This window comes from Bos mutus, chromosome 24 (genome assembly GCF_027580195.1).
Source record: "Bos mutus isolate GX-2022 chromosome 24, NWIPB_WYAK_1.1, whole genome shotgun sequence".
Lineage (NCBI taxonomy): Eukaryota > Metazoa > Chordata > Mammalia > Artiodactyla > Bovidae > Bos > Bos mutus.
This window is the reverse complement of record NC_091640.1, coordinates 36,931,796-36,955,989: the sequence shown is the minus strand read 5'-3', so window position 1 is coordinate 36,955,989 and position 24,194 is coordinate 36,931,796. Positions and strand designations below refer to the sequence as shown.

The 24,194-nt window shown below is 37.8% G+C and overlaps 1 protein-coding gene across 6 annotated transcripts in view; it reads left to right on the top strand.

The window, feature by feature from the left end:
* The window catches only part of METTL4 (methyltransferase 4, N6-adenosine), a 29,474-nt gene extending 13,899 nt beyond the window's left edge, over positions 1–15,575 (top strand). For 3 of the 6 annotated variants that reach the window (XM_070361580.1, XM_070361577.1, XM_070361578.1), the window contains 4 exons: positions 3,930–4,104; positions 6,481–6,587; positions 6,971–7,065; positions 12,127–15,575. In XM_070361580.1, coding sequence (XP_070217681.1) covers positions 3,930–4,104; positions 6,481–6,587; positions 6,971–7,065; positions 12,127–12,272 — 523 coding nt within the window. In that variant the 3' untranslated portion in view covers positions 12,273–15,575. The remainder of the gene's footprint in view (positions 1–3,929; positions 4,105–6,480; positions 6,588–6,970; positions 7,066–12,126) is intronic. The other 3 variants (XM_070361582.1, XM_070361579.1, XM_070361581.1) reach the window with 3 other exon arrangements.
* Positions 15,576–24,194: the final 8,619 nt, after the last annotated feature.

The window sequence follows — 24,194 nt, the reverse complement described above, 5'->3', positions numbered from 1 at the left end:
TTGCCACTCCAGTGCCACGCATTCAGGTATGACCTAAATCAAATCCCTTATGATTATACAGTGAAAGTGAGAAATAGATTTAAGGGACTAGATCTGATAGAGTGCCTGATGAAATATAGATGGAGGTTCATGACATTGTACAGGAGAAAGGGATCAAGACCATCCCCAAGAAAAAGAAATGCAACAAAGCAAAATGGCTATCTGAGGAGGCCTTACAAGTAGCTGTGAAAAGAAGAGACGTGAAAAGCAAAGGAGAAAAGAGAAGATATACCCATTTAAATGCAGAGTTCCAAAGAATAGCAAGGGGAGATAAGAAAGCCTTCTCAGTAATCAGTGCAAAGAAATAGAGGAAAATAATAGAATGGGAAAGACTAGAGATCTTGTCAAGAAAATTAGAGATACCAAGGGAACACTTCATACAAAGGCGGGCTCAATAAAGGACAGAAATGGTATGGACCTAACAGAAGCAGAAGATATTAAGAAGAGGTGGCAAGAATACACAGAAGAACTGTACAGAAAAGATCTTCATGATGCAGATAATCACGATGGTGTGATCACTCACCTAGAGCCAGCCATCCTGGAATGTGAAGTCAAGTTGGCCTTGGAAAGCATCACTATGAACAAAGCTAGTGGAGGTGATGGAATTCCAGTTGAACTATTTTAAATCCTAAAAGATGAAAGTACTACACTCAATATGCCAGCATATTTGGAAAACTCAGCAGTGGCCACAGGACTGGAAAAGGTCAGTTTTCATTCCAATCCCAAAGAAAGGCAATGCCAAAGAATGCTCAAACTATAGCACAATTGCACTCATCTCACACGCTAGCAAAGTAATGCTCAAAATTCTCCAAGCCAGGCTTCAGCAATACATGAGCTATGAAATTCCACATGTTCAAGCTGGTTTTGGAAAAGGCAGAGGAACCAGAGATCAAATTGCCAACATCTGCTGGATCATCGAAAAAGCAAGAGAGTTCTAGAAAAACATCTGTTGCTGGTTATTGACTATGCCAAAGCCTTTGTGTGGATCACAATAAACTGTGGAAAATTCTGAAAGATGGGCATACCAGACCACCTGACCTGCCTCTTGAGAAACGTGTATGCCGGTCAGGAAGCAACAGTTAGAACTGGACATGGAACAACAGACTGGTTCCAAATAGGAAAAGGAGTACGTCAAGGCTGTATATTGTCACCCTGCTTATTTAACTTATATGCAGAATACATCATGAGAAACACTGGGCTGGAGGAAGCACAGGCTGGAATCAAGATTGCTGGGAGAAATATCAATAACCTCAGATACGGAGATGACACCACCCTTATGGCAGAAAGTGAAGAACTAAAGAGCCTCTTGATGAAAGTGAGAGAGGAGAGTGAGAAAGTTGGCTTAAAGCTCAACATTCAGAAAACTAAGATCATGGCATCTGGTCCCATCACTTCAGGGGAAATAGGTGGGGAAACAGTGGACACAATGACTGACTTTATTTTTGGGGGGCTCCAAAATCACTGCAGATGGTGACTGCAGCCATGAAATTAAAGGATGCTTACTCCTTGGAAGGAAAGTTATGACCAATCTAGACAGCATATTAAAAAGCAGAGACATTACTTTGCCAACAAAAGTCCGTCTAGTCAAGGCTATGATTTTTCCAGCAGTCGTGTATGGATGTGAGAGATGGACTGTAAAGAAAGCTGAGCACCGAAGAATTGGCACTTTTGAACTGTGGTGTTGGAGAAGACTCTTGAGAATCCCTTGGACTGCACGGAGATCCAACCAGTCCATCCTAAAGGAAATCAGTCCTGAATATTCATTGGAAGGACTGATGCTGAAGCTGAAACTCCAATACTTTGGCCACCTGATGCGAAGAGCTGACTCATTTGAAAAGCCCCCGATGCTGGGAAAGATTGAAGGCAGAAGGAGAAGGGGACGACAGAGGATGAGATGGTTGGATGGCATCACCGACTGAATGGGCATGAGTTTGAGTAAACTCCAGGAGTTGGGGATGGACAGGGAGGCCTGGCATGTTGCAGTGCATGGGGTCACAAAGGGTCAGACACGATTGAGTGACTGAAGTAAACTAGCATATTTGTAGATAGGAGACCTAACTGAGGGAATTTCTTTTTTCTTTTCTGTTATTTTTCTCTTCTCCTCTTTTCTTTTTCCTTCTTCTCCACCCATCCTCCCCCAAGTCTTTTCTCTTCTTTCTTCCTTTAAAAGTGTATAGTATGTAGAAAAACAATAACAAAAAAGTGAATAAAAAATAAAAGTGTATAGTATAAGCATATTTATAGGCTGATAGTAAGAAACTACTAGAGAGGTTGAAAATACAGAAGGAGGAGAGTACTTAGCATTACTGATAGACTAGAAGATGGGAATAAACACAGCTGGAGGGATATACTTTAAACACATGAAACCATGCTGTTTCCTTTAAGAGAAAAATAAGAGAAATAGGTAAGTGAAGGTGTACAATGAGGGTTATTATACACCCTCATCATACACCTGGCAGAGGGTTAGGTGGTTGAAAGAGTCTAAAGACCTTTATTTTGACTGATATTTGGCATATTTCATCTGCCAAGAGTGTGTTTGGGCAAAGGACTTAAGAAGAGATGAGAGTTTGTAGTAGTTGACCAAGGGTAAGTAAAATAATTGATGAGTAGTTTTGAGAGCCTGAGAATGGATTGCCAATTTTCAGTTTAGCATTTTTCTCCATCTGATTTTTTTCTGTATGAAGTTGAATAGAATTGTATTGAATTGAATTTAAGATTGGAGGTTTGCAGGAGTTGTAGAGTTAAGGAGTAAGGGGCTGGTGATCATAGTTAGTGCATACAATTGTATTTATTAGGGGAAGAATAGTTGAGCATGCACATTATTTAGATTGTCCTTTGACATCACCCAGGATACTTGCAAGATTTATGTTGGCTAGGCATAAAGATCTTAGAACTTAAGTTTTTATTGAGTATGGAGAGTGAGGATGTAATGGGTTCCATAAGAAGGCTGGAGGCTAGATAGCATAATTCTCAAAGAGAAGGAGGTTTCACACAACGGTAAATGACTGACAGCCTGAAACTGGAGGGCAGCCAGGAGAATACCGGCCTCTCCTCTCATGACTGTGTATGTTGGGATTGGACAAATGACCACACTGGTTTGATGGGGTGTTATGGAACAAGTAGAGTTCTAACAAGAGAAACTAGACATTGTACTACTGATGGCCAGGAGGTTCAGGGCTGTAGAATTTTTTTGTAATGAAAGCATGAGTGTTTCAGAGAGCTCAGTAGAATTGACTGAAGGATGAAAGAAACAGGATGATAGATTGAGTGTTGGAAATGTGGTGGGATATTGAGACAGTTTCCAGAGTGTTAATGGAGTCTTTGGGCTTCCCAGATTGCGCTAGTGGTAAAGAACCTCCCTGCCAATGCAGGAGATGTAAGAGACACGGGTTCAATCCCTGAGTTGGGTTGGGAAGATCCCCTGGAGGCGGGCATGGCAACCCACTCCAGTATTCTTGCCTGGAGAATCCCATGGACGGGGGAGCCTGGTGGGCTACAGTCCATGGGGTCCCAAAAGATTTGGACACAACTTAGCGAATTCACAAGCACATGTGTAGTGTACAGATCATCACAAGATGATATTTGCTTAATTTTATATGGTATAAAAACATATAGAAAATATTAGTAAAATTACTGAAATGTAATACATTCAGAAGTGATAAAAAAATATGGCCTGATCATTTTGAGTTAGTAAAAATGAAAAGTGGTATTTCCAACTTATCTGTGAAACAGCATGTCCACTGGGTGTCACTGTGGCTTTGTATTTAGTTACACAAATAAAGAATTGTAGGAGCTTTGTGTTTGTGGAATCAGTGTTATACAGGTCCTCTCCCTGCTTATTTTTCTCTTTGGCCTCGATTTTGCTAATATTTTTTTCTGTTTATTTTTAGATATAGTTATTTATCACCACTGCAGATAAAGCAGATCCCTGTCCCTAAGCTGGCTGCTCCAAGCTGTCTTGTTGTTACGTGGGTGACAAATAGACAGAAGCACCTGCGTTTTGTCAAGGAAGAGCTTTACCCGTCTTGGTCTGTGGAGGTAGTTGCTGAATGGCACTGGGTAAAAGTAAGTTCCAAAGTTAACGTATCCGTTAACTTTATTTGTTCATAAGGTGCAATGTACAAGTCACATAAAGATAGCTCCTACTTTTTAATGTTTAACATGGCATCACTCTACTTCTTCAGCATGGTCTAATTAAAACATTTACTTTGCTGCTAAATACCTTTGTCTTCTTATTCTCAAGGCTTTTTACCTCTTTGTTCTGTATCTTTTTGGAGTAGAACCCCAAACTCCTGGTCTTAGGAAATCACTCAGGTAGATATCAGGATGACATTTTAAAGAGCTCTGATGGTCTGTAGTTTAACAGACAATAAGCAAAAACCTTGGGGGATTTGTCCATCACTAAACATAGAAATTGTCTTACTGTTGATCTTCTTCCTCTTTACTCATCCAAAACTTCAGCTGCCCTTTGTGACTTTTTCTTTTTTCTTTTCTTTGTCATTTTTTCCCCCTTATGTTGCTGGGGATGGAAAGGAAAATAGCAAAGAAACCTAGTGTGGAAGAGTTGGGAAAATGCTGGAAGCAAGGCCTTTTATACTGTGAATCTTAACTGTGTTCCTCAGTGCTTGTTTTTGAAAGAAATGATTCTAACTCCTTAATGAGTTGAAAGGTCTTTCATATTAATCTTTGCTTGGTTTCAAGAATACCAAAAATATAGAAAAGTGGTGTGTTGTTCAAAGTTCATTGGCTGTCCTTTTAAAGATACACTGTCTACTTAAATGAATTCCGCAAAAGCCTCCTAAACTTTAAAAAAAACAAACCAGGTTTTAGGGACTGAATGTTTAACATTAATATTACTGGTCTATTCATTTTAGACAGAGGAGAGGTCTATGTTTAATGTGCTTTGTGTGCTTTGTAGTAACTGGGGTATCTTCTGAAAGCTGTGTACATTGTTTATTTGCACCTATTTTATGGCACTTGGCAAACAAGTGCTGATAATTGTTTGCTTTTACAGTTGTACTTTGGGCTTAGCTCTGGTTGATTTGCAATAGGATCGTTATGGGCATATAAAACTCCATTCTACTCTGTTACGACAGTCCTTTCCTTTCATAGTTAGAAACTGGGACCAAAGTCAGGAAAAGGTTACCTTCTGAAATTAAAACCAGTAAAATGTTAATACATGAAAACTAAGACTGTTCATTTCTGGTAGGAATCAGTTCTAAGAGGTGGTATGATAGTTTAAAACAAAAATATGTTTTACTTATTTATGAAATATGTAAAATATGTAAAAATATGAAATACTTGTTAGGTGTTTGCACATATTGTTACATCAGATGGAGTAGTCTGCATTGAGTATAAAGGACATCCAAAGCATCAGAATTTGCCAGTGTTTATACAGCACTGTGTGGAATAGCTGTTGCTATTTGTAGGCCCTAGAGGAGATAAAAGGACTTTACTGGTTTGGTTTTTAGTACCTTGATATACGCTAAAGGATTCCATAGAGGATAGATATGAGTATTATGATAGTGAAAATATCTGCCTCCATGCTTAATTAACTAATTGAATATTATTTTAAATTGTGTTTTGAGTTTGATTAGTTGGAGTGAGTCTCTGGGAGTCTGATCAATCACTCCAGGATGAAATGATGAGATTGAATTTCTGGATTTTTAATGCCAAGAGGTTAGAACTTGCATTGTCTGTCTCATCAGTTCCCAAGCTACTTTCATTATTAATTTTAGCTCTTGACAGTATTTAATGACACTGTTTCCTATAAATAAAGGAAAATACTTTATTGTCATGTACTTAGTCACATTGCTAGTAATACAGGTAAATGTTATTTGAATGAACAAATGAATAAATGATGGCATGGTTTCTAGTAACATATTTTAATGAAAAACCAAGAGTTTTATGTGCAAGATGATAGAAATTTAAAATAATTTTTTAGTCGTGTAAAGCTGCCCTGCCCACTATGGTATGGTATGGTGTGGTGTGTCACTAGCTATGTGTAGCTCTTCAGCACTTGAAAGGTGACTGGTCCACGTTGAGATGAGCTAATAAATGTCACATTTTGGATTTAAAATACTTAATATGAAAGACTGTAACATACCTCAGTAATTTTTTGAATTGGCTACATACTAAAATGATAATATTTTAGATATGTTACATTAAATTAAAAATAATTTAAAATTAAAATATAGTTAAAATGAATTTTGCCTCATTCTTCTTGCTTTTTTTAAATGTTGGTACTAGAAATTTTAAATTACATGGGCTTCCATCTGTGGCCCACATTATATTTTTATTGGATAGCAGTAGCCTTGAGGTTTAATAATTCTTTTTCTTTGGTAGAAACTGTATACTGGAAGGAAAAAAAAACAATCCTTTCCTGGTGTATGGGATTTACAGGTGTATGGGTTGTTTTTGTTTCTGTCTCCTTTTTGTCAGATCACCAGTTCAGGAGAGTTTGTGTTCCCATTAGATTCTCCACACAAAAAGCCTTATGAAGGTCTTATATTGGGAAGAGTTCGAGAAAAAGCTGCTTTACTGTTAAGGTAGGAAGGGTGATTTTTCAAAATTGTATAAATGTATTAATTTTCAGGCTTTCAAAACTTAACACAGTAATCATTGGTTTTCCTTAATTTTTACATTTTTGAAAATCTGGAAATGGCCCAAACAAGAAAAGTGTGAATGCTAATGGCACATGAAATTGTATATTATCATTTGCTTTATCTAATGTGCAATAGTTATTATTGTAGAAGAGAAAACTATCTGAAATTTCTTAATACTTAAATTGTTGATTTCCATTATTATTTCTCTTCTTAAATTATTATAAATGGAGGTGCTATTTGAAAGGTGAAAAGAAATCAAAGACAACTGTGGCTTAAAAGTAATAAATTGTCCTTTAAAATACAATTACATTGTTGTTCTGTTTCAGTAGGAATGCAGATGTAAAAGAGCTGCCCATTCCAGACCACAAGTTAATTGTCAGTGTGCCCTGTACGCTCCATTCACATAAGCCACCTCTTGCTGGTATGTTTCTATAAAATAGAATTGTTATGACTTTTATGAAATTGACAAAAGGATTGAATGTTACATTTGAATGGTCTAGAGATTTGGAAATTCAATACGATATGTGTTATTTTAATTAATATTCTAAAATCATATAGAAGAATTGGTGAGATAGAGAATTGATTGTTGTTGTTGTTGTTGTTGTTTTCTTTTTTTGCTCCAGAAACCTTTTATTGTTTGCATTTGGTCCCTGGCTTTGGGGAGAGGGCTCCAGGTGGTTAACCAGGGAGGGGCTCAGCCAGAGGCCCTGACATCAAGTGGGGGAGCCTGGCCTTCGAGCGGAGCTGGGCTTGCTGGCCTCTTGTGCTGTGGGAGTGTCAGCCTTTCCAGGAAGTACCAACCTGGCTGGCCTGCAGAGGTTGGTCAGGTGGTCACCACATCCAGGAGGTGGCGCTTCAGGAAGGCAGAGAGATGGGGGATCTATGTGGGCAGAACCCAGGGCATGCAGATCCAGAGCGGCCTTCTCCAGGCCTGTGGCGGCATCCAGTGCTTTGTCCCACTTGTCTGGGGGCGGCTCGGGCGTGTCAGGGAAGAGGAGGACGCTGCCGCTGCCACTGCGCTGGCTCTGCATCTTCAGAGGCTGCCGGGCCAGCACATGGGAGGAGCGGGGTCGGGAGCCCTCCAGGGGCACATCGTGGCCTCGAATCAAAGCCCACAGAGAGGTGGGTGTTGGAGACCCACCCAGCAGTGGCTGAACACCTCCTCCGCTGGGTGGAATAATTCTTATGGGTCTTGGAGCGCATCATTGTGGTTGGCAGTAAGGGGCTCACCGCAAAAATGGTGCTGAATGGTCTTGGAGGTTGTGACCTGAAAGAAGTCTAGAGGGTGGCTGGAAAAAGGGTCTGTTAGGTCCAAACTCTGTTGAAGCGGAAATGGAGCCGTGTGAACACCCAGGTGACTGTGTAGACTCGTCTTACCTTACCTCAGTCTTTCTTCTCCCACTGTGTTTTAGGGTCCCCTGACTAATGGGGCTCTTATCCCATCACTGGCGCAACTGAGTAAAGACTGGTGGTACTTCTGAGGACTGTAGTTCTGGGGTCTTTATTGTATTGTCAGGGCTCCACCCCTTGCTTGTTCTAAAGCCTAGAGCTTAGAAAGCAGTCAGAGAGATGCTTACAATTCCCTTGATATATGGTAGACAGTCTCAGTTTTATGTTGAGTAGTGTTGCTTTTCTGAACCGTTGGAAAGGTAGTAGTATCCTGCAGTTCTTACTAGTCTTAATGCTTTAGTATGATGTTCATCATTTAATGAAACTAAACAGCAAGGAATAGTGGAAAGTTTTGGCTTTTCAGATTGACCTAAAAGACCTTGAATCCAGGCTCTGCTACTTGAGCGAGGTACTCATAATTTTCCACCTCAGAGTCGTCGTTTGAAGAGCGAATAATGATATTTAGTCTTTCAGAGCTGTGAGGATTGGTTGCATTTGAGAGTCTGTCACACATAGTAGAAGATCAGTAAATGCTAAGTTTTTCAACTGAAAGAATAAAAAAATAGGAAGGAATATAAGTCCCTGAGAAATACTAAATTTGACATTCAAAGTTCATGAGCTAGGATACATAGGAAGGTGAATTCACATTCCCAAAAGGATGTTTATTGGTAACACTCCAGATTTCTTATATCTTAGATTTCCTATGCAGAAGAGTCTTTAGTGTTAATTCATTTGAGAAATATTCAGATGTCTACCTGTTGATCCATTTTTTGACCTAGAGGCATTCTCAGTGAATAATTGCCTTTAAACTTTGGACTATGATAGAGTCTTTAATGCAAGTAAACATTTGACTTAAATGGAAAATCTGTACTGTTCTTTGAGAAAAAAATTATGTTTGCTACCAGTTATACTCAGTGGAGGAAATCTAAGTTGTATTCTTCTCATTGGAATTTTCTTTATCATTTGGTGAGTATCAAAGTTTAATAAAGGGTTTGTCTTTAGAGCTTATTTTTTTTACTTTTAAAAATCCAAAAGCCAGACCCAAAAAACCTTTCATTCCCAAATGATGGTTAAACTATTTCTCAATTCATTTTACACAGATTATGTTTAAAGATGAGTCTTAAGATACAAGGTTTTATAAAATAGTGATTAAAATTAGTGTTTTATTACTATTAATAAAAATTAGCCCTATATTTTATAGCTTCTATTTATGAAGTGCAGTTCTTCTGTATTCCCAGTAGAGAGCAGCACAAACACATTTTTAGGATTGAGACTATTTAAAAAGAAAAGTTAGATTTTGGGGAGAAATTTTTTGCATGATTCAATATATGTAATTCTTATGTTTTGGTGAAGTACTGGTAGACAAGCAGTATTTATAATCCTTTATTTTTGAGTTCATGTTTCTGTATAGCAAGTGTCTGTGTTTTGGATGTAGACCTACATGAAGCCATCAGAAAGCAACTTTCAGATTTCTGCCTATGTTTTACTCTGAAATTATAACCCTAGGATTTGGTATAATACATGCTGTCTATGTAATGCTTAGAACTTTTACATGTAAATATTCTTAAAGTGCTTTTTGCAAATTCACAGAATGAAATGATCTCCTCTCTCCTTAGCTTCTAAAAGCACCAAGGTGGTTTTTTTTTTTTTCAAACAAGTTTTAGTTTGTTTTTTCTACTGCAAAATATAAAAAACACCAAATTGGCAGCATATTCCATATCAAAATGATGCATTTACTCTTTTTAAGTTTTGAAATTTCTTCCTGTAGATTGAAACATAAGCCAACAATAGCTATGGCTTTCCAGCCTAATGTAAATTTATAATCTTTTAAGTTTAAAGATTTAAGGTAGGAATATAATGAAATAAAAGTATTTGAATCAAAATTTTGTTTTTTATATTGCTCCTTAGAGAAATTTCTGCTGCTTTTCACTGCTTTACTCACTAACAGTTTGTATGAGATTCTATGCACTGACATATGAGTACTTTCCCCCCAGCCGCCTCTTGCTCCCAAGCAGAAGGGGAATGAACTAGCTATATATAAATTATTTCCTGTCCATTGGTTAGAAGTATGTTTTACTAATGCCAGATGTTATGTAATTATTTATATATATGTCATATTTAAATTTATACATGTGAATTTACTTTTAAAAATTGAGATATAAATGCCATAGAACACCATATTAGTTTCAGGTGTGTAATATAATGATTCAAGGTATATGTACATTTTCACTGATCACAATAAGTCTACACATAATTACAATGTTTTTTCTTGTGATGAGAACTTTTAAGATCTTGCATTTTCATTTAAATTGATATTTAAAATTAGTAAGAATAAAACATTTCCATTAATTTTCTTCTGTTTCTTTTGCTTTGTTTTGAAATTAAACATATGTAGTTAGCACTGTAAAAACTTCACTCCTTGATTTTCTGTGTTTTGCAACTAAAAAGGAAAAAAGTGATGCCAAAATGTGTTCCATTGATAAAGTGGGAGATGATAAATGGGTTTAGGTTTTATGTATTTTTTTCACTTCAAATACCTGACCATCTTTTTCTGTTAGTTTGTGAAGTCTTAGAAAACATGGATATCTGTTTCTTTTAAGTCCTGTAGCACTTATAATGGGTGCTCAGAAATAGTAAACATTTTTGATTGGCTGATTCCAGTTTGGATTCCAGTTTAAAATGCCAAAGTAGAGTCATTAACATCTTTGTACTGAAGAACTGAACAAACAAGCAGAAATAAGAAAACAAAACCTTGCTTCAGTATAATGTTAGACCACTTTAAAAGTGAGTTGAGCCTGGTGAGGCATTGAATTCATGGGGCAAAACATGGAAATGTGATATAAAAGTTTATTGTCCTTCAAGACTCTGGGGAAATGTTTCTCACTCAAGTTTAGTAGCATTTAGTTACATAGTTACGAAAGGACTAGAACTGTCATGTCAGCATCTCCTAGAAGCTATCAAAGTCCAGACTTGAGTTTGTTTGAGTTGTAGGCAATGAATACTTTTGATTCTTTGATTTTTGATAGACAGGATCAATGCTTTCAGACAAACAATTACTTTGTTGTGAGAGCAACTAAAGAACATTATGAAATATAAAATTTTTCATATATTAGCTTTTAAATCTAATCTCTATGAAGTATTTCTAAGAAACCCTTATCATTCCTAAAGAGAATTTGATGGATTTCTTTAAAGCTCAATCCTATAAAGCCATTAGGAACTATATTTTGCCTGTTCTAATGACTTTTCATACTTGAATTGTTATTTTCATACTAAGTTCCTGTTGAAGAATAAGCTAACCAGCAACATGATCAAGGTTAAACTGATTTAAATATTTGTCATTCAAATGAACATGTGCTTAAAAAAAAGCTTCTGTTAGTGTAGATTACAGCTATTTAGCCAATGTATAGATGAGATGCCGTTTTCCCAACAAATACAATGTTCAGTAGTTATGAATATATTGAACAAGGAATATTTAACTGTAGAAATAATACAGTGAAATTTTAGGTAAAGAAGTATCTGTAATTTGGAAGTGAAGGAGTGTTCTCAGTACTGCCAAATTATAGCTGAGGAGGTAAGAGTTATTTGTTAGGTATATGTTCTGAATATTTATCTGTGTTTCCAACTCTTAACACTTAAGTATGTTTTTGTGGAGACTTACAATGATATTTATCTTAGTTTGTAAAGTGGATTGTCTTTGTATTATTCGTATGTACTTTTGTCCATGCATGGATTACATTTATTAAAAAATAAATTAAGCTAGTACTCGGGAGCTATGTCAGCATTATTGGAAAACTGAAAAGTCACCGGTGTGGGTGTTAAAATCTTCCTTTCTCCTCTAAAAATGAAAAGTGATAAATTAGGACTATTGAAAGTTCTGATGGTATTGTTCTCGATCTCAGGGGTGTTTATTTCAAATGACTTTCTAACTACAAATAGTGAAGTCTATGATGAAATCCTTGAAGTTAACTTGCTGTTTTTCTTTTTTTAAGGAAACATCTCTGCTTTTCTCCTCTTAACTACTAAAGGACTTTGATTCCTTCCTTAATAATAATTTTTGTGTTTTTTTTTTTTTTCTTTTCTCGTTTTTGGACAGAGGTTCTAAAAGACTATATCAAGCCAGAGGGAGAATGTTTGGAATTGTTTGCTCGAAATTTACAGCCAGGTTGGACTAGTTGGGGCAATGAAGTTCTCAAATTTCAACACATGGATTATTTTGTTGCTCTGAAGTCTAAAAGCTGACTAGGCTCCTAAAATTGTGTTTTTCTTCAGTTTTTCCTCACTCCTTCTCCTTTCATTCTGATTTATATTTTCCTTTTTTTACCAACCAGTACGCTTAGAGATGTAAACAGAACTTTGCTTTTCAGCAAAGTGACTAGAAGTGACTGACCATCATATAATTTCAAGATGAATTTGACTTCAGGTGCACTAGTATTCCACATTATCCTGGACTCTCTACGAATGAAAGAAGTAAGCCGTTTGAAAGAAGGTAAGACTTTGTTATTGAAAAAGTTCAGAAAGCATGCGTTATGGACCTGAAGTCATAATTCTGCATATGGATGTGTTTTGTTTAGCCCACATGGTGGTGTAAAAAAAATTTTGAACCATCAGAGAATTTCAAGAAATCAGGAAATTTCACATACTAAGTCTTTAATTATCAGCAACTCTGGCTATACAATAGTCTGTACTTTTTCCTGACTTCAGTCTGTGGGACCCAGTGATGCCAACTCATTCGGGAAGGGCCATGTACTCTCCAGCTTACTTCAGTAACCTTGCCCCATGCCAATCAGTTATATGTTCTACTTGACTCCTGTACAACCTGAATTTAGAACTTCTTGTTTAGTGTTACATTCTGGAAAACATTCAAAGACCTGTCAAGTACCACGTCATTGTACTGAGTTCATGAGACTTTTTTTGGAGGGTTTTAAATTGCATTCACGGTCACTTTTCAAGTACTTTTTACTTTTGCTTGTTCCTCTAGAAGGAAAAAAAAATTCTTATAATGTTATAAAGTAAACATTGCTTGAACTTAATTGATATTTATAGACTATTCCATCTGAAAGCAGCAGAATACACATTCTTCTCTAGTGCACTTGGAACACTCTATGGATGGATCACATGCTGGATCTCAAAACAAACCTCAGTAAATTTTAAAAAGTTGAAATCACATCAAACATATTTTCCAACCACAATACTATGAGATTAGAAATCAACTACAGGAAAAAGCTAGGAAAAACTCCAAAAACTGTGACATGCTGATGAAAGAGATGGAATATGACACAAACAGATGGAAAGACATACTTCTTGGATTGGAAGACTCAATATTGTCAAAATTACTATACTACCCAAGGCAATGTACAGATTCAGTGCAATCCCTAACAGATTATCAATAGAATTTTTCACAGAGCTGGAACAAAAATTTTAAAATTTGTATGGAAACGTGAAAAACTCAGGATATCCAAAGCAATTCTGACAAAGAAAAATGGAGTTGGAGAAATCAGGCTCCCTGACTTTATACTACAAAGCTACAGTAATCAAAGCAGTATTGTACTGGAACAGAAACAGAAATATAGATCAATGGAACAAGATGGAATGCCTAGATATAAACCCATGCACCTATGGTTAGTTAATCTACAATAAAGGAGGCAAGAATATACAATGGAGAAAAGACAGTCTCTTCAGTAAGTGACACTGGGAACACAGCTATATATTAAAGAAGGAAGTTAGAATATTCTCTAACACTGTACACAAGAGTAAACTCAAAATGGATTAAAGGCCTAAATGTAAGACCAGATACTATAAACTCTTATAGGAAAACATAGGCATAATAGTCTTTGACATAAATTGCAGCAATATTTTTTTGGATCTACCTCATAGACAATGAAAATAAAATAAAAAATACAGAAATGGGACCCAATTAAGCTTAAAAGCTTTTGCACAGTAAAGGCAACCATAAGCAAAGTGAAAAGACAACTCACAGAATGGAAGAATATTTTAATATTTGTAAATGAAGTGACCAACAAAGATTAATCTCCAAAATAATACAAATAGCTCTTGCAGCTCAATATCAAAAACCCAAAAATAACCCAGTCAAAAAAAAAAAAGGGCAGATGTAAATAGGCATTTCTCCAAAAAATACATACAGATGGCCAAAAAACACATGTAAAGATGCTCGGCATTGCTAATTTTTAAAGAAGTGAGGTATTACCTCACACTGGTCAGAATGACCATCATCAAAAGTCTACAAACAATAAAAGAGGGTGTGGAGAAAAGGGAACCCTCTTGCAGTGTTGGGAATGTAAATTGATACAACCACTATGGAGAATAGTATGGACATTGCTTAAAAACCAAAATCTACCATGTGATCCAGCAATCCCATTTCTGGGCTCATATCCAGAGAAAACCATAGTTCAAAAAGATACGTGCATCCCTGTGTTCACTGTGGCATTATTCACAGCAGTCTAAACATGGAAGCAGCCTAAATGTCCATCGACAGAGGAATAGATAAAGAAGATGTGATATATGTACAGTAGACTGTTAGCCATAAAAAAGAAATAATACCATCTGGGGCAATGTGGATGGACCTAGAGATTATTTTACTAAGTGAAATAAGTCAGAGAAAGACAAATTGCATACAATACCACTTATATGAAGTCTAAAAAGTTGATACAAATGCATTTATTTACAAAACAGAAACAGACTTACGGTCTTTGAAAACAAATATATGGTTAGCAAAGGAGAAAGGCTGGGGGGGTGGATAAATTAGGAGTTTGGGATTAACAGATACACAAAATAATCAACAAGGACCTACTGTATAGTACAGGGAACTATACTCAGTGTTCTAAAACAACCTATATGGGAAGGGAATCTGAAAAAGAATGGATGTATATATGTGTATAACTGAATCACTGCTGTACCCCTGAAACTAACAACATTGTAAATCAACTATACCCCAATGTAAAATTTAAATTAGAAAATTAAAGTAAAAAAGTAACCGCTGCTTATGATTGTGAAAAAATTTTATATCTTATTTCCAGATTTTCTACAAATATTTTTTTACAAGTAAAATATTTTTACTGGAATGATTCTTTGAAAAGCATGCTGACTTATGTGTAACCTTTACAATTTTTTTTGAGGTATATTTTTTCACAGAGTAACATTCTCCAGTTTTCAGTGTAGAATTCAGTGAGTTTTGAAGATGTATATATAGATGTCTGTCTACAACCATAAACATTATATAGAACATTTCCTTCATCCCCTGAAATTCATGTGTCCATTTGCAGTCAGTCATATCCTCCCACCTTTGCCATTGGCAAATAATGATTTGTTTTGTATCATTAGTTTTGCATTTTTTAGAATTTCATACAGATGAAAACATAGACTATGTAATCTATTGTGTTTGGCCTTTTAGCATTTTGAGAAAAGTGTTTGTACTATTTACAGATTTTCTATAAATGTTTATCTACTAAGTAAAATGTTAGATTGAAATGACTGACTGACTGTCAGGATTGCCAATTTGTTTGCTGATTTTGCCAAATAAAAATGCTGTTTTTGAAGTTTGTTCATTCTTTGAGTATGTGAGTTTCAGAGTCTTAACTTTGAGCCTTACTTTAGTTGCTGCCTTTGTTCTGACCTTGTAGATTCTATCTGCCTTGTCCTGTTCTAGTTAAGATTCTGGACTCAAACTCACTCTCACCAGAAAACCCTAGGCCCCCAAATCTTACCTTTTCAGGCTTGGAACTCTAGAGACCTATCTTCAGCAATTTTTATGTATTTGGCTTCAGAGAGACAATGGATTTTTTACTGACTGTGATTCAGAGGAGGATTATAATCACCTTAAAGGGCTTTCCCTTCATTGAAGACGCTGCTTGCTGCTGCTGCTGCCAAGTCGCTTCAGTCGTGTCCGACTCTGTGCGACCCCATGGACTGCAGCCTACCAGGCTTCTCCGTCCATGGGATTCTCCAGGCAAGAACACTGGAGTGGGTTGCCATTTCCTTCTCCAGAAGATGCTGCTTAATTCACCTCATTTGACTCATATCATGTCCCATTGGGTTACCACATGCTGGGAAGCACCACAACACTATTGGCATAGTTTTCTGGTTATCAGAGTTCTTTTACTTCAGTTATGTCACTTTATCCTCAAAGCAGTCTTATGAAGTTGAAGTTATAATGAGGGAACAGGTTCATAGAGGTGAGCCTACATGGTTAATAAGTGATAACCAAGACGTGAATTCTATTCTGTTTCCTCAGTTGGGACACTTCATGTTGTACCATGTTTGCTAATGAACTTGAGGTCTTAATAGTAAGCATTATCAGCTACTAATCAGGATCCACCATGTGGCCTGAAGCAAATTTAGAATGGTTCATAGGTAGTCATCCAAAATAACTTTTTCAATATATGATGCCAGTCAGTCTTGGATTTTGAACACAATATTTTTTTGTTAGGGATTTTAGTGACATTAGCTGGACTGACAGCCTGTGTGCTACTCAAGAGTCAGCTGGGCTGCTAAACCCTTTAACATGGGCTGTTAGCACATTTACCATGCAATTGCATTTCCTCAGTCAGAATAGCCATTTTTTAATTCACATTTTTAAGGAAGCCCTTCTGCAAGAGGTACTTGGACTGGACAGAAGTACAGGTGCAAATAATTTGATGCACCTTGGTTATCTGCCTTCAGTGTTCAATTGTGTAGACCAACCCCAAACTCCATAGAGAATCTTAAATTCATGACTCTATTGATCAATCTGCTCCAGCTTGAAAGCAAGTCAGAATACCAGAATACCATGATAATTTTATGGAATATTTCTTCTAAATATTCCGAGGAGTTAACCTAGATTTTCTAAGGCTTCTTGTGAACTTGAGTGAAAATTATTGGACTATTTCAGTATCAGTGCAAATACTTGGGGCTGTATAAAAATGAATTGATCTCTAGGAGTGGAGAGCATGAGGAAAACTTTCTTTCAACCACTTTTACGGATTAATTTTTGGCCTGGTCATCAGATAACTGTGACACAGCAATGAGGTAGCTTTGGATGACAGCTAAGGTGAATGAGTGGTCGTTTGTAGCCTTGAGGCCAGGCCACAGCTGTGAAAGCAAGTCCTAACCACTAGACCACCTGGGAACTCCCTGGAAGAATCCATTTTCAAGTTCATTCAGATTGATAGCAAAATTCAGTTGTTTCCTTGGGGGCCATTGGCTAGGAGTCAACTCAACTTCTAGAGGCTGTCCTCTGATCCTTGCACATGACTCCCTCCATCTTCAAGGTCACAGTAGCGCATTGAGTGCTTCTTACCCTTTGATTCTCTGACTTTGCCTTGTGTTGCCACCTAGAGAAAATTCTGTTTTTAAAATGCTTTTGTGATTAGATTGACCCACCTAGTTAATCTCCCTTTTTTCATACAATGAAACATAGTCATGGGAGTGATAATTCATCATGTCACAGGTCCCCACCAAACTCAAAGGGGAGAGGGTTATACAAGCAAGAAGGTCACTGGGAGTTCATTCTTAAGATTCTGCCTAACAACCCAACCCCTGACCCCCAACAATCCATGTCTGTCCCACAAGTGAAATACATTTACCCTGTCCTCAGGTTCGAAATGGAATCATTCCATTACAGCATCAGTTCAAGTCCAGAGTCTCTCATAAATTCTACCAGCTTAAAAGTCCCATATCTCATCATCTAAATCAGATTAGAACAGGCTCTGGTGTAATCCATTAAGTACAGCTCCTGGGCAAAGTTCTCCATCTGTGGATCTGTGGAACTAAAGAAAATGTGACCTGCCTCCAACACTTCCATAGTGGTTGAATGGGCTTGGCATAAGAGTTACAGCTTTTCCAGTTAAAAAATAGGGGAGAATGGGGAGCAAATAGCATTTTTACTTGTCTCCTTATCCAAAGCAGTTTAAAAGTCCAGCCAGGTAAACTCCAGGCAGACTTCCTTGATTAGAGCTTCAAGGCCAGGCAGTAATGTGTGGTTTTCAGCTCTGCATTTTGGGTTCTTGGCTCCATCCTCTGAGCTCTGATTCTGCTCTCTGCTTTTGTTTCCATCTTTGAGTCATTATTTTTTTTGAAACATTGAAGTATAGTTGATCTACAGTAATTTACTGGTGTACAACATGGTGATTCACAGTTTATAAAATGCTATACCACATTTATGGGCTTCCCAGGTGGCGCTAATAAAGAACCCTCCTGCCAATACAGGAGATGTAAGAGAGATGTAAGAGATGTAGGTTCAATCCCTGGGTGGGGAAGGTCCCCTGGAGGAGGGCTTGGCAACCCACTCCAGTATTTTTTTTTTTAAATTAATTAATTTGATTGGAGGCTAATTACAATATTGTAGTGATTTTTGCCATACATTGACATGAATCAGCCATGGGTATACATGTGTTCCCCATCCTGAACCCCCCTCCCACCTCCCTCCCTATCCCATCCCTCAGGGTTATCCCAGTGCACCAGCCCTGAGCACCCTGTCTCATGCATCGAAACTGGACTGGTGATCTGTTTCACATATAATATACATGTTTCAATGCTATTCTCTCAAATCATCCCACCCTCGCCTTCTCCCACAGAGTCCAAAAGTCTGTTCTTTACATCTGTGTCTCTTTTGCTGTCTCGCATATAGAGTCATCGTTACCATCTTTCTAAATTCCATATATATGCGTTAATATACTGTATTGGTGTTTTTCTTTTTGACTTAAGTGAAGTGAAGTAGCTCAGTCGTGTCCGACTCTTTGTGACCCGTGGACTGTAGCCTACCAGGCTCTTCCCTCTATGGGATTCTCCAGGAAAGAGTACTGGAGTGGGTTGCCATTTCCTTCTCCAGGGGATCTTCCCAACCCAGGGATCGAACCTGGGTCTTCTGCATTGAGGGCAGATACTTTAACCTCTGAGCCACCAGGGAACCCCTTCTGACTTATTTCACTGTGTATAATAAGCTCCAGTTTCATCCACCTCATTAGAACTGATTCAAATGCATTCTTTTTAATAGCTGGGTAATATTCCATTGTGTATATGTACCACAGCTTTCTTATCCATTCATCTGCTGATGGACATCTAGGTTGCTTCCATGTCCTGGCTATTGTAAACAGTGCTGCGATGAACATTGGGGTACACGTGTCTCTTTCAATTCTGGTTTCCTCGGTGTGTATGCCCAGCAGTGGGATTACTGGGTCATATGGCAGTTCTATTTCTAGTTTTATAAGGAATCTCCACACTGTTCTCCATAGTGGCTGTACTAGTTTGCATTCCCACCAACAGTGTAAGAGGGTTCCCTTTTCTCCACACCCTCTCCAGCATTGTTTGTAGACTTTTTGATAGCAGCCATTCTGACTGGCGTGAGATGGTACCTCACTGTGGTTTTGATTTGCTTTTCTCTGATAATGCCACTCCAATATTCTTGCCTGGAGAATCCCTAACCCTAACACAAGCCTGGTGGGCTACGGTCCGTAGTGTCGCAAAGAGTTGGACATGACCAAAGCAACTTCGCATGCACATGTCATGTTTATAGTTATTACAAAATATTGGCTATATCCCCCATGTTGTATAATAGATCCTTGTAGCTTATTTTATACCTAATAGTTTGAGTTCTCCTTTTGTATGAAAGGTAGCATGTATTTACAGTTGAATTATTTTATTGGCCTGCTTCCTGTCCGTAGAATTTGGGAGATTTGATAGCCTTTTCTTTTTTCATTTTATACTCTCTCCTGTTCAGTCCATGTTAGTATTGTGTCTACTGATGTAAAATTCTCAAGAACCAATGGATCTTGTTTGAAATTCCCATTCACTCCCATCAGACAAGACCCAAATCCACAAAATTTTTTAACAATAGAATAATGAATATATATATATATATATACATATGTATATATAATTTACACATGAGATGCCCAGAGGGAAAAGAGTAACTCCTCTAGGTGGTTTAGAATTCCAGCTTATATAGCATCTTCAACAAACAATAATAAATTTGTGGAGAAATAGCAGGACAAAGAAAAGCAGTTTCAGGCTTCCAGGGGTGGAGATAAAAGGCTAGTTGGTAAAGTTTGTTATGTAGATTCCTCTGGTGTTCTTCTCCAGGCTGATAGGGTCTAAGGTTGTCTCTGAGGACTAACCTTTGTCCTTCCAGATAAAGAGAAGGGACCCTGTTTTTAGGCAGATTGAGAGAGGACACAGATTTTCTTGTATCTACTTCTTTTCAATTGTAAAGTTTCCTTCCTATTGATTTCATCTTGGTAGCAATTATTCTCTAAATACTAATCTTTACGTGTATTTTGACCTAATTCAACTAATTAAAGTGGAGTTTCAGAGGTACTCAGGCCATTTGACAGGGAGAGATTTGTGTTCTCTTAGCTCACCAAGATTGAAACTAAAACCAAAAGCTTAATAGACATAGCAGATATGGGCAGATCCAAATAAATCTTGTGTTCCCAGGAGGCGCAGTGGTAAAGAATCTGCCTGTCCATGCAGGAGACACTAGAGAAGTGGGTTTAATCCCTGGATCAGGAAGATCCCCTGGAGTAGGAAATGGCAACCTGCTCCAGTATTCTTGCCTGGGAAATCCCATGGACAGAGGAGCCAGAACAGTTACAGTCCATGGGGTGACAAAAGAGACAGGACTGAGCGACTGAGCACACACACACATATACACCCACAGATAAATTAAAAAAAAAAAGCCACTTATGTTTCCTCCTTTGTGAATGGTTTTTTATCATTTTGACAAATTCAGTACTGAGCTTCATAAAAGAAAACATGATCAAACTGGTTAAATTGATAATGTAGAGGCTTACTCTTTACTCTCTGTGGGCTCATGGAACCATGCTTGCTTGTCCCTCCCTTCCAGGGAAAAGTAATTTAGATGTTTAAAGAAGTCCTCAGGCACATACAACTAGACTGTGGGGTAGAACTTGACATAAAGAGGGAAGTTTCAGAGGGAAGTATAAAGAGGTTAAAAGTGCTTTTTCTGCAAGATTTGTTGGGGAGCAAGCATCTAGTTTGGATCTCTTCTCCCTTTTCCTTCTCTTTCACTGCCCCTCTCTCCAGTGTGGCCCAGGGCTACCTCCCCTTTCACTCTCGCCCTTGGAAAGCCTAGAAGGACTAGGGTGGAGTACAGAGGATGAGGGGAGGGTACGATTATAGCCTTGGAAGGGGCTTTGCATTACTCATGGTCCGTCCAAGCTCCCCTGGGTAGGAGAGTTCTCAGGCTTTGGACCAGGAACATGCTCTTGTGGATCTCTGCTGAGGTTAGGCAGTAAATGGAGGAATCAAGGACTCAAGAGCTTCTGTCAGCCTTTCCACTGGTGAAGACTAAGAAATATAATATTTTTGTTATTACATCACATTTTGATGTTATATGTACTGATGGAAAAGATGGTTCATTGTCTCCAAGGGCACATTGTTGTAAAGCATGTTCAGCTCTGAAAGTTTTTAATTAGATAAAATGTATGTTTCCTTTCTTGACATTCTTAAAAGTTAGCAAGCGAAAAAGCAGAAAGAAAGGAAAATGAGAAAAAAAGCTTTGGTTGAAAAAAATGTCAAGCTTTTTGATTATTCTGTACATGATATGTCTCAAGGTTGTTCTATTCTATCAAATACAATGGGACAGCTGAGCCTGTACGGTTTCCTCCTTCCTCTTGACTATTCCTTCTTTTGATCTTTAGCTCTTAGCATAGTGCTTTATTGCACGGTAGGAACTCAATAAATGTATGTTGAATGTTGGATTGGAGATACTTGTGTTGAAGGTGAATAGAGCAGGGAGAGATCTTGGACAGGGCGAGCTGAAATTTTACATGCCAAACACAATACACTACTGTGTCTCTAAAACTTTACAGTTTACAAAGGGCTGCTACATACAGGGTCTTAGTTTTCCTCACAACAACCCTGTAGGATATTCTTGTATTCCTCTTTTATTTATGCGTCCCAGAGAGGTTAAGTCCTACCTGCAGGCGGAGTTAGGTCTCACACCCGGTTCTCCTTTCTCCCCAAATGGAAGAGAGAAAGTTTTCCAGAAGCAGGGGATTAGCAGAGGATTCAGAGCTGCAGAAATTTTAAAGAAGATATAATATTGCCATAATCTTCATGGTTTTGCTGAGAAAAATCCATTTTAGTGGAGTAGAAAGACTGGAAGAGTTAAGGATGGGAAGAGGACTGTACCTTACCTTCTTACCTTACCTTCTTCAAGGGGAAAATCCTTTTTAAGTTAGATTTAATAACTGAAGAAACTTAATGATTTGAATAACTCCACAAGATGTCCTATAATAGTAGCCCAATTGTAAATGTATAGTTTATGAATGATTTAAAGTTGCTAAAGTAAAAAAAAACTTACAAAGAGAGTATTAGTCAATTTGTTTTGCACTTAGAAGCAATTATTTTCTGAAATATTTAAGGGCTACAAATCTGTACCCCGTTTCTTTAAGTAGTCACAAATATTTGCTAAAAGACATATATTGGTAAGGATTGTTACTATGCAAAATATACTTTAGGATTTTACTGTATTTCTTATGTTATCATTCAGGTTTTTCATGTCATTTTTTTTTTCAGTGTTCCACAGTTGATTGCTGAAGTATCTGTGGAACTCGATATTTTAGAAAACTCCCTTCTATACATGAAGACATTTCTGTGTAAAACCACACAAATGCTGCTATCTGGTAGTCATGTGCCCACCACCGCCCCGTCTAAACAGAGTAGAGCATGCATTCACCTGGCAGAGGCAAAGTGTCTGTAGGGATGAAATGAATATATGGAGCTTGTCCCCAAAGCAGTGAAACCTAGAAGGCATCATGTGTTGATATACTTCATTTTTATAATATTCTTAGCATCCTATGTGCAATTTCTATTGTTTGCTTTAAGTTTGCTTTAAGTCCTTAACCTGTAAACTAATACTTTTGCTCATACCCGAGAAAAAGGGCCTAAAAAAGTGACGTGAGAATATTTTAGACATTTTCTCTTGAGTTTTTTGGTACATCTTGAAAAAGTGGGAGGTAGAGTGTTTGGCCCTTGGGTCAACAATGTAATTCATTTACTAGCTCAAATATTTATTGTATACCTACCTATCAGGAACTGTGCTGGGGAGATAGTGTGGAAAAAGACAGACACTGTCCTTGGCCTCCTGGGCTTACAGTTTATAATCACTAGATAGCATATAGAATAGAAGCAAAGTGATTGAAAAATTGTGTAAAGATGAAAGTAGAACGGGAGTCCTGTGAGTTTGTGGGTGAGGACAGAGCATCGCCTTGATGTCCCTTACTCTGCTTCCTTAAAAGGTCATCAGAATGCTGGTCACTTCCCTTGTGATATGGGCTTCACTCTCACTTGGGAACTCAGTCCACTAGCAGCTATAATTTGCTAAAGCATAAAAGTTTTTTCTTTTTTTTTTAAACCGATGTTCAATTCAGAGCACAGATCAGATCAGTCCTCTGTACAGTAGAGATTTCTGCCTGCACTGCAGTTAACAAAGGCAACACACAATAAGCAATTCTGTCCCAGCGCAGTAACCTGTGATGACTAGTTAATCTCACTGTGCCTCCAAGCCCTGGCATCTTCCATGTCCCTGAAATGTCAGCCCCTTTAGGCCTGTGCCCTTTCCAGTGTGGCTATTCCAGCCTGGCTCTGTGTAGCAACCTTTTCCTCTCAAACTGTCCCCTTCACTGCCCTCTTTGCCAGCTTTTTCACCTGCTATTTGGACCTCCTACGTGCTGGAGTCGTCCAGATTAACAGGGCTGCCTATCATGGAAAAGGATTCTGTAGTTTCAGAACTGAGTTCATTGAAGTGTAACATATCAGTTGTCATTATCAGTCATATATAAGTTTACTGCCATGGAAGTGCAGCTGAATCCAACAGTTAAGAGCCGAAGGAGCAGAGACAAAGTGATTTTATATGGATTGGAAGAACATCAGAACCTTTCCTCCATGAGACCTAATGACTGTGAAATAATTTTTCCTTCTCATGGGAAGCAGATGGGAGACTATAGAGTGTGACCATAACCTGCTGTGTGTAAGTGAGTTGACCCTCGCTTTTGTGCCCTTCCCAGAGGTGGGCTATGTGATCATCACAAGAAAACATGGAAGGGCTACTCATCTGCTAAAAACCTTTTTAGTTAGCAATCATGGTTGTTTGCCTTCAAGTGTTTCTTTCAGTAGCCCACGTAAGGTAAAGGGAAATTATAACTA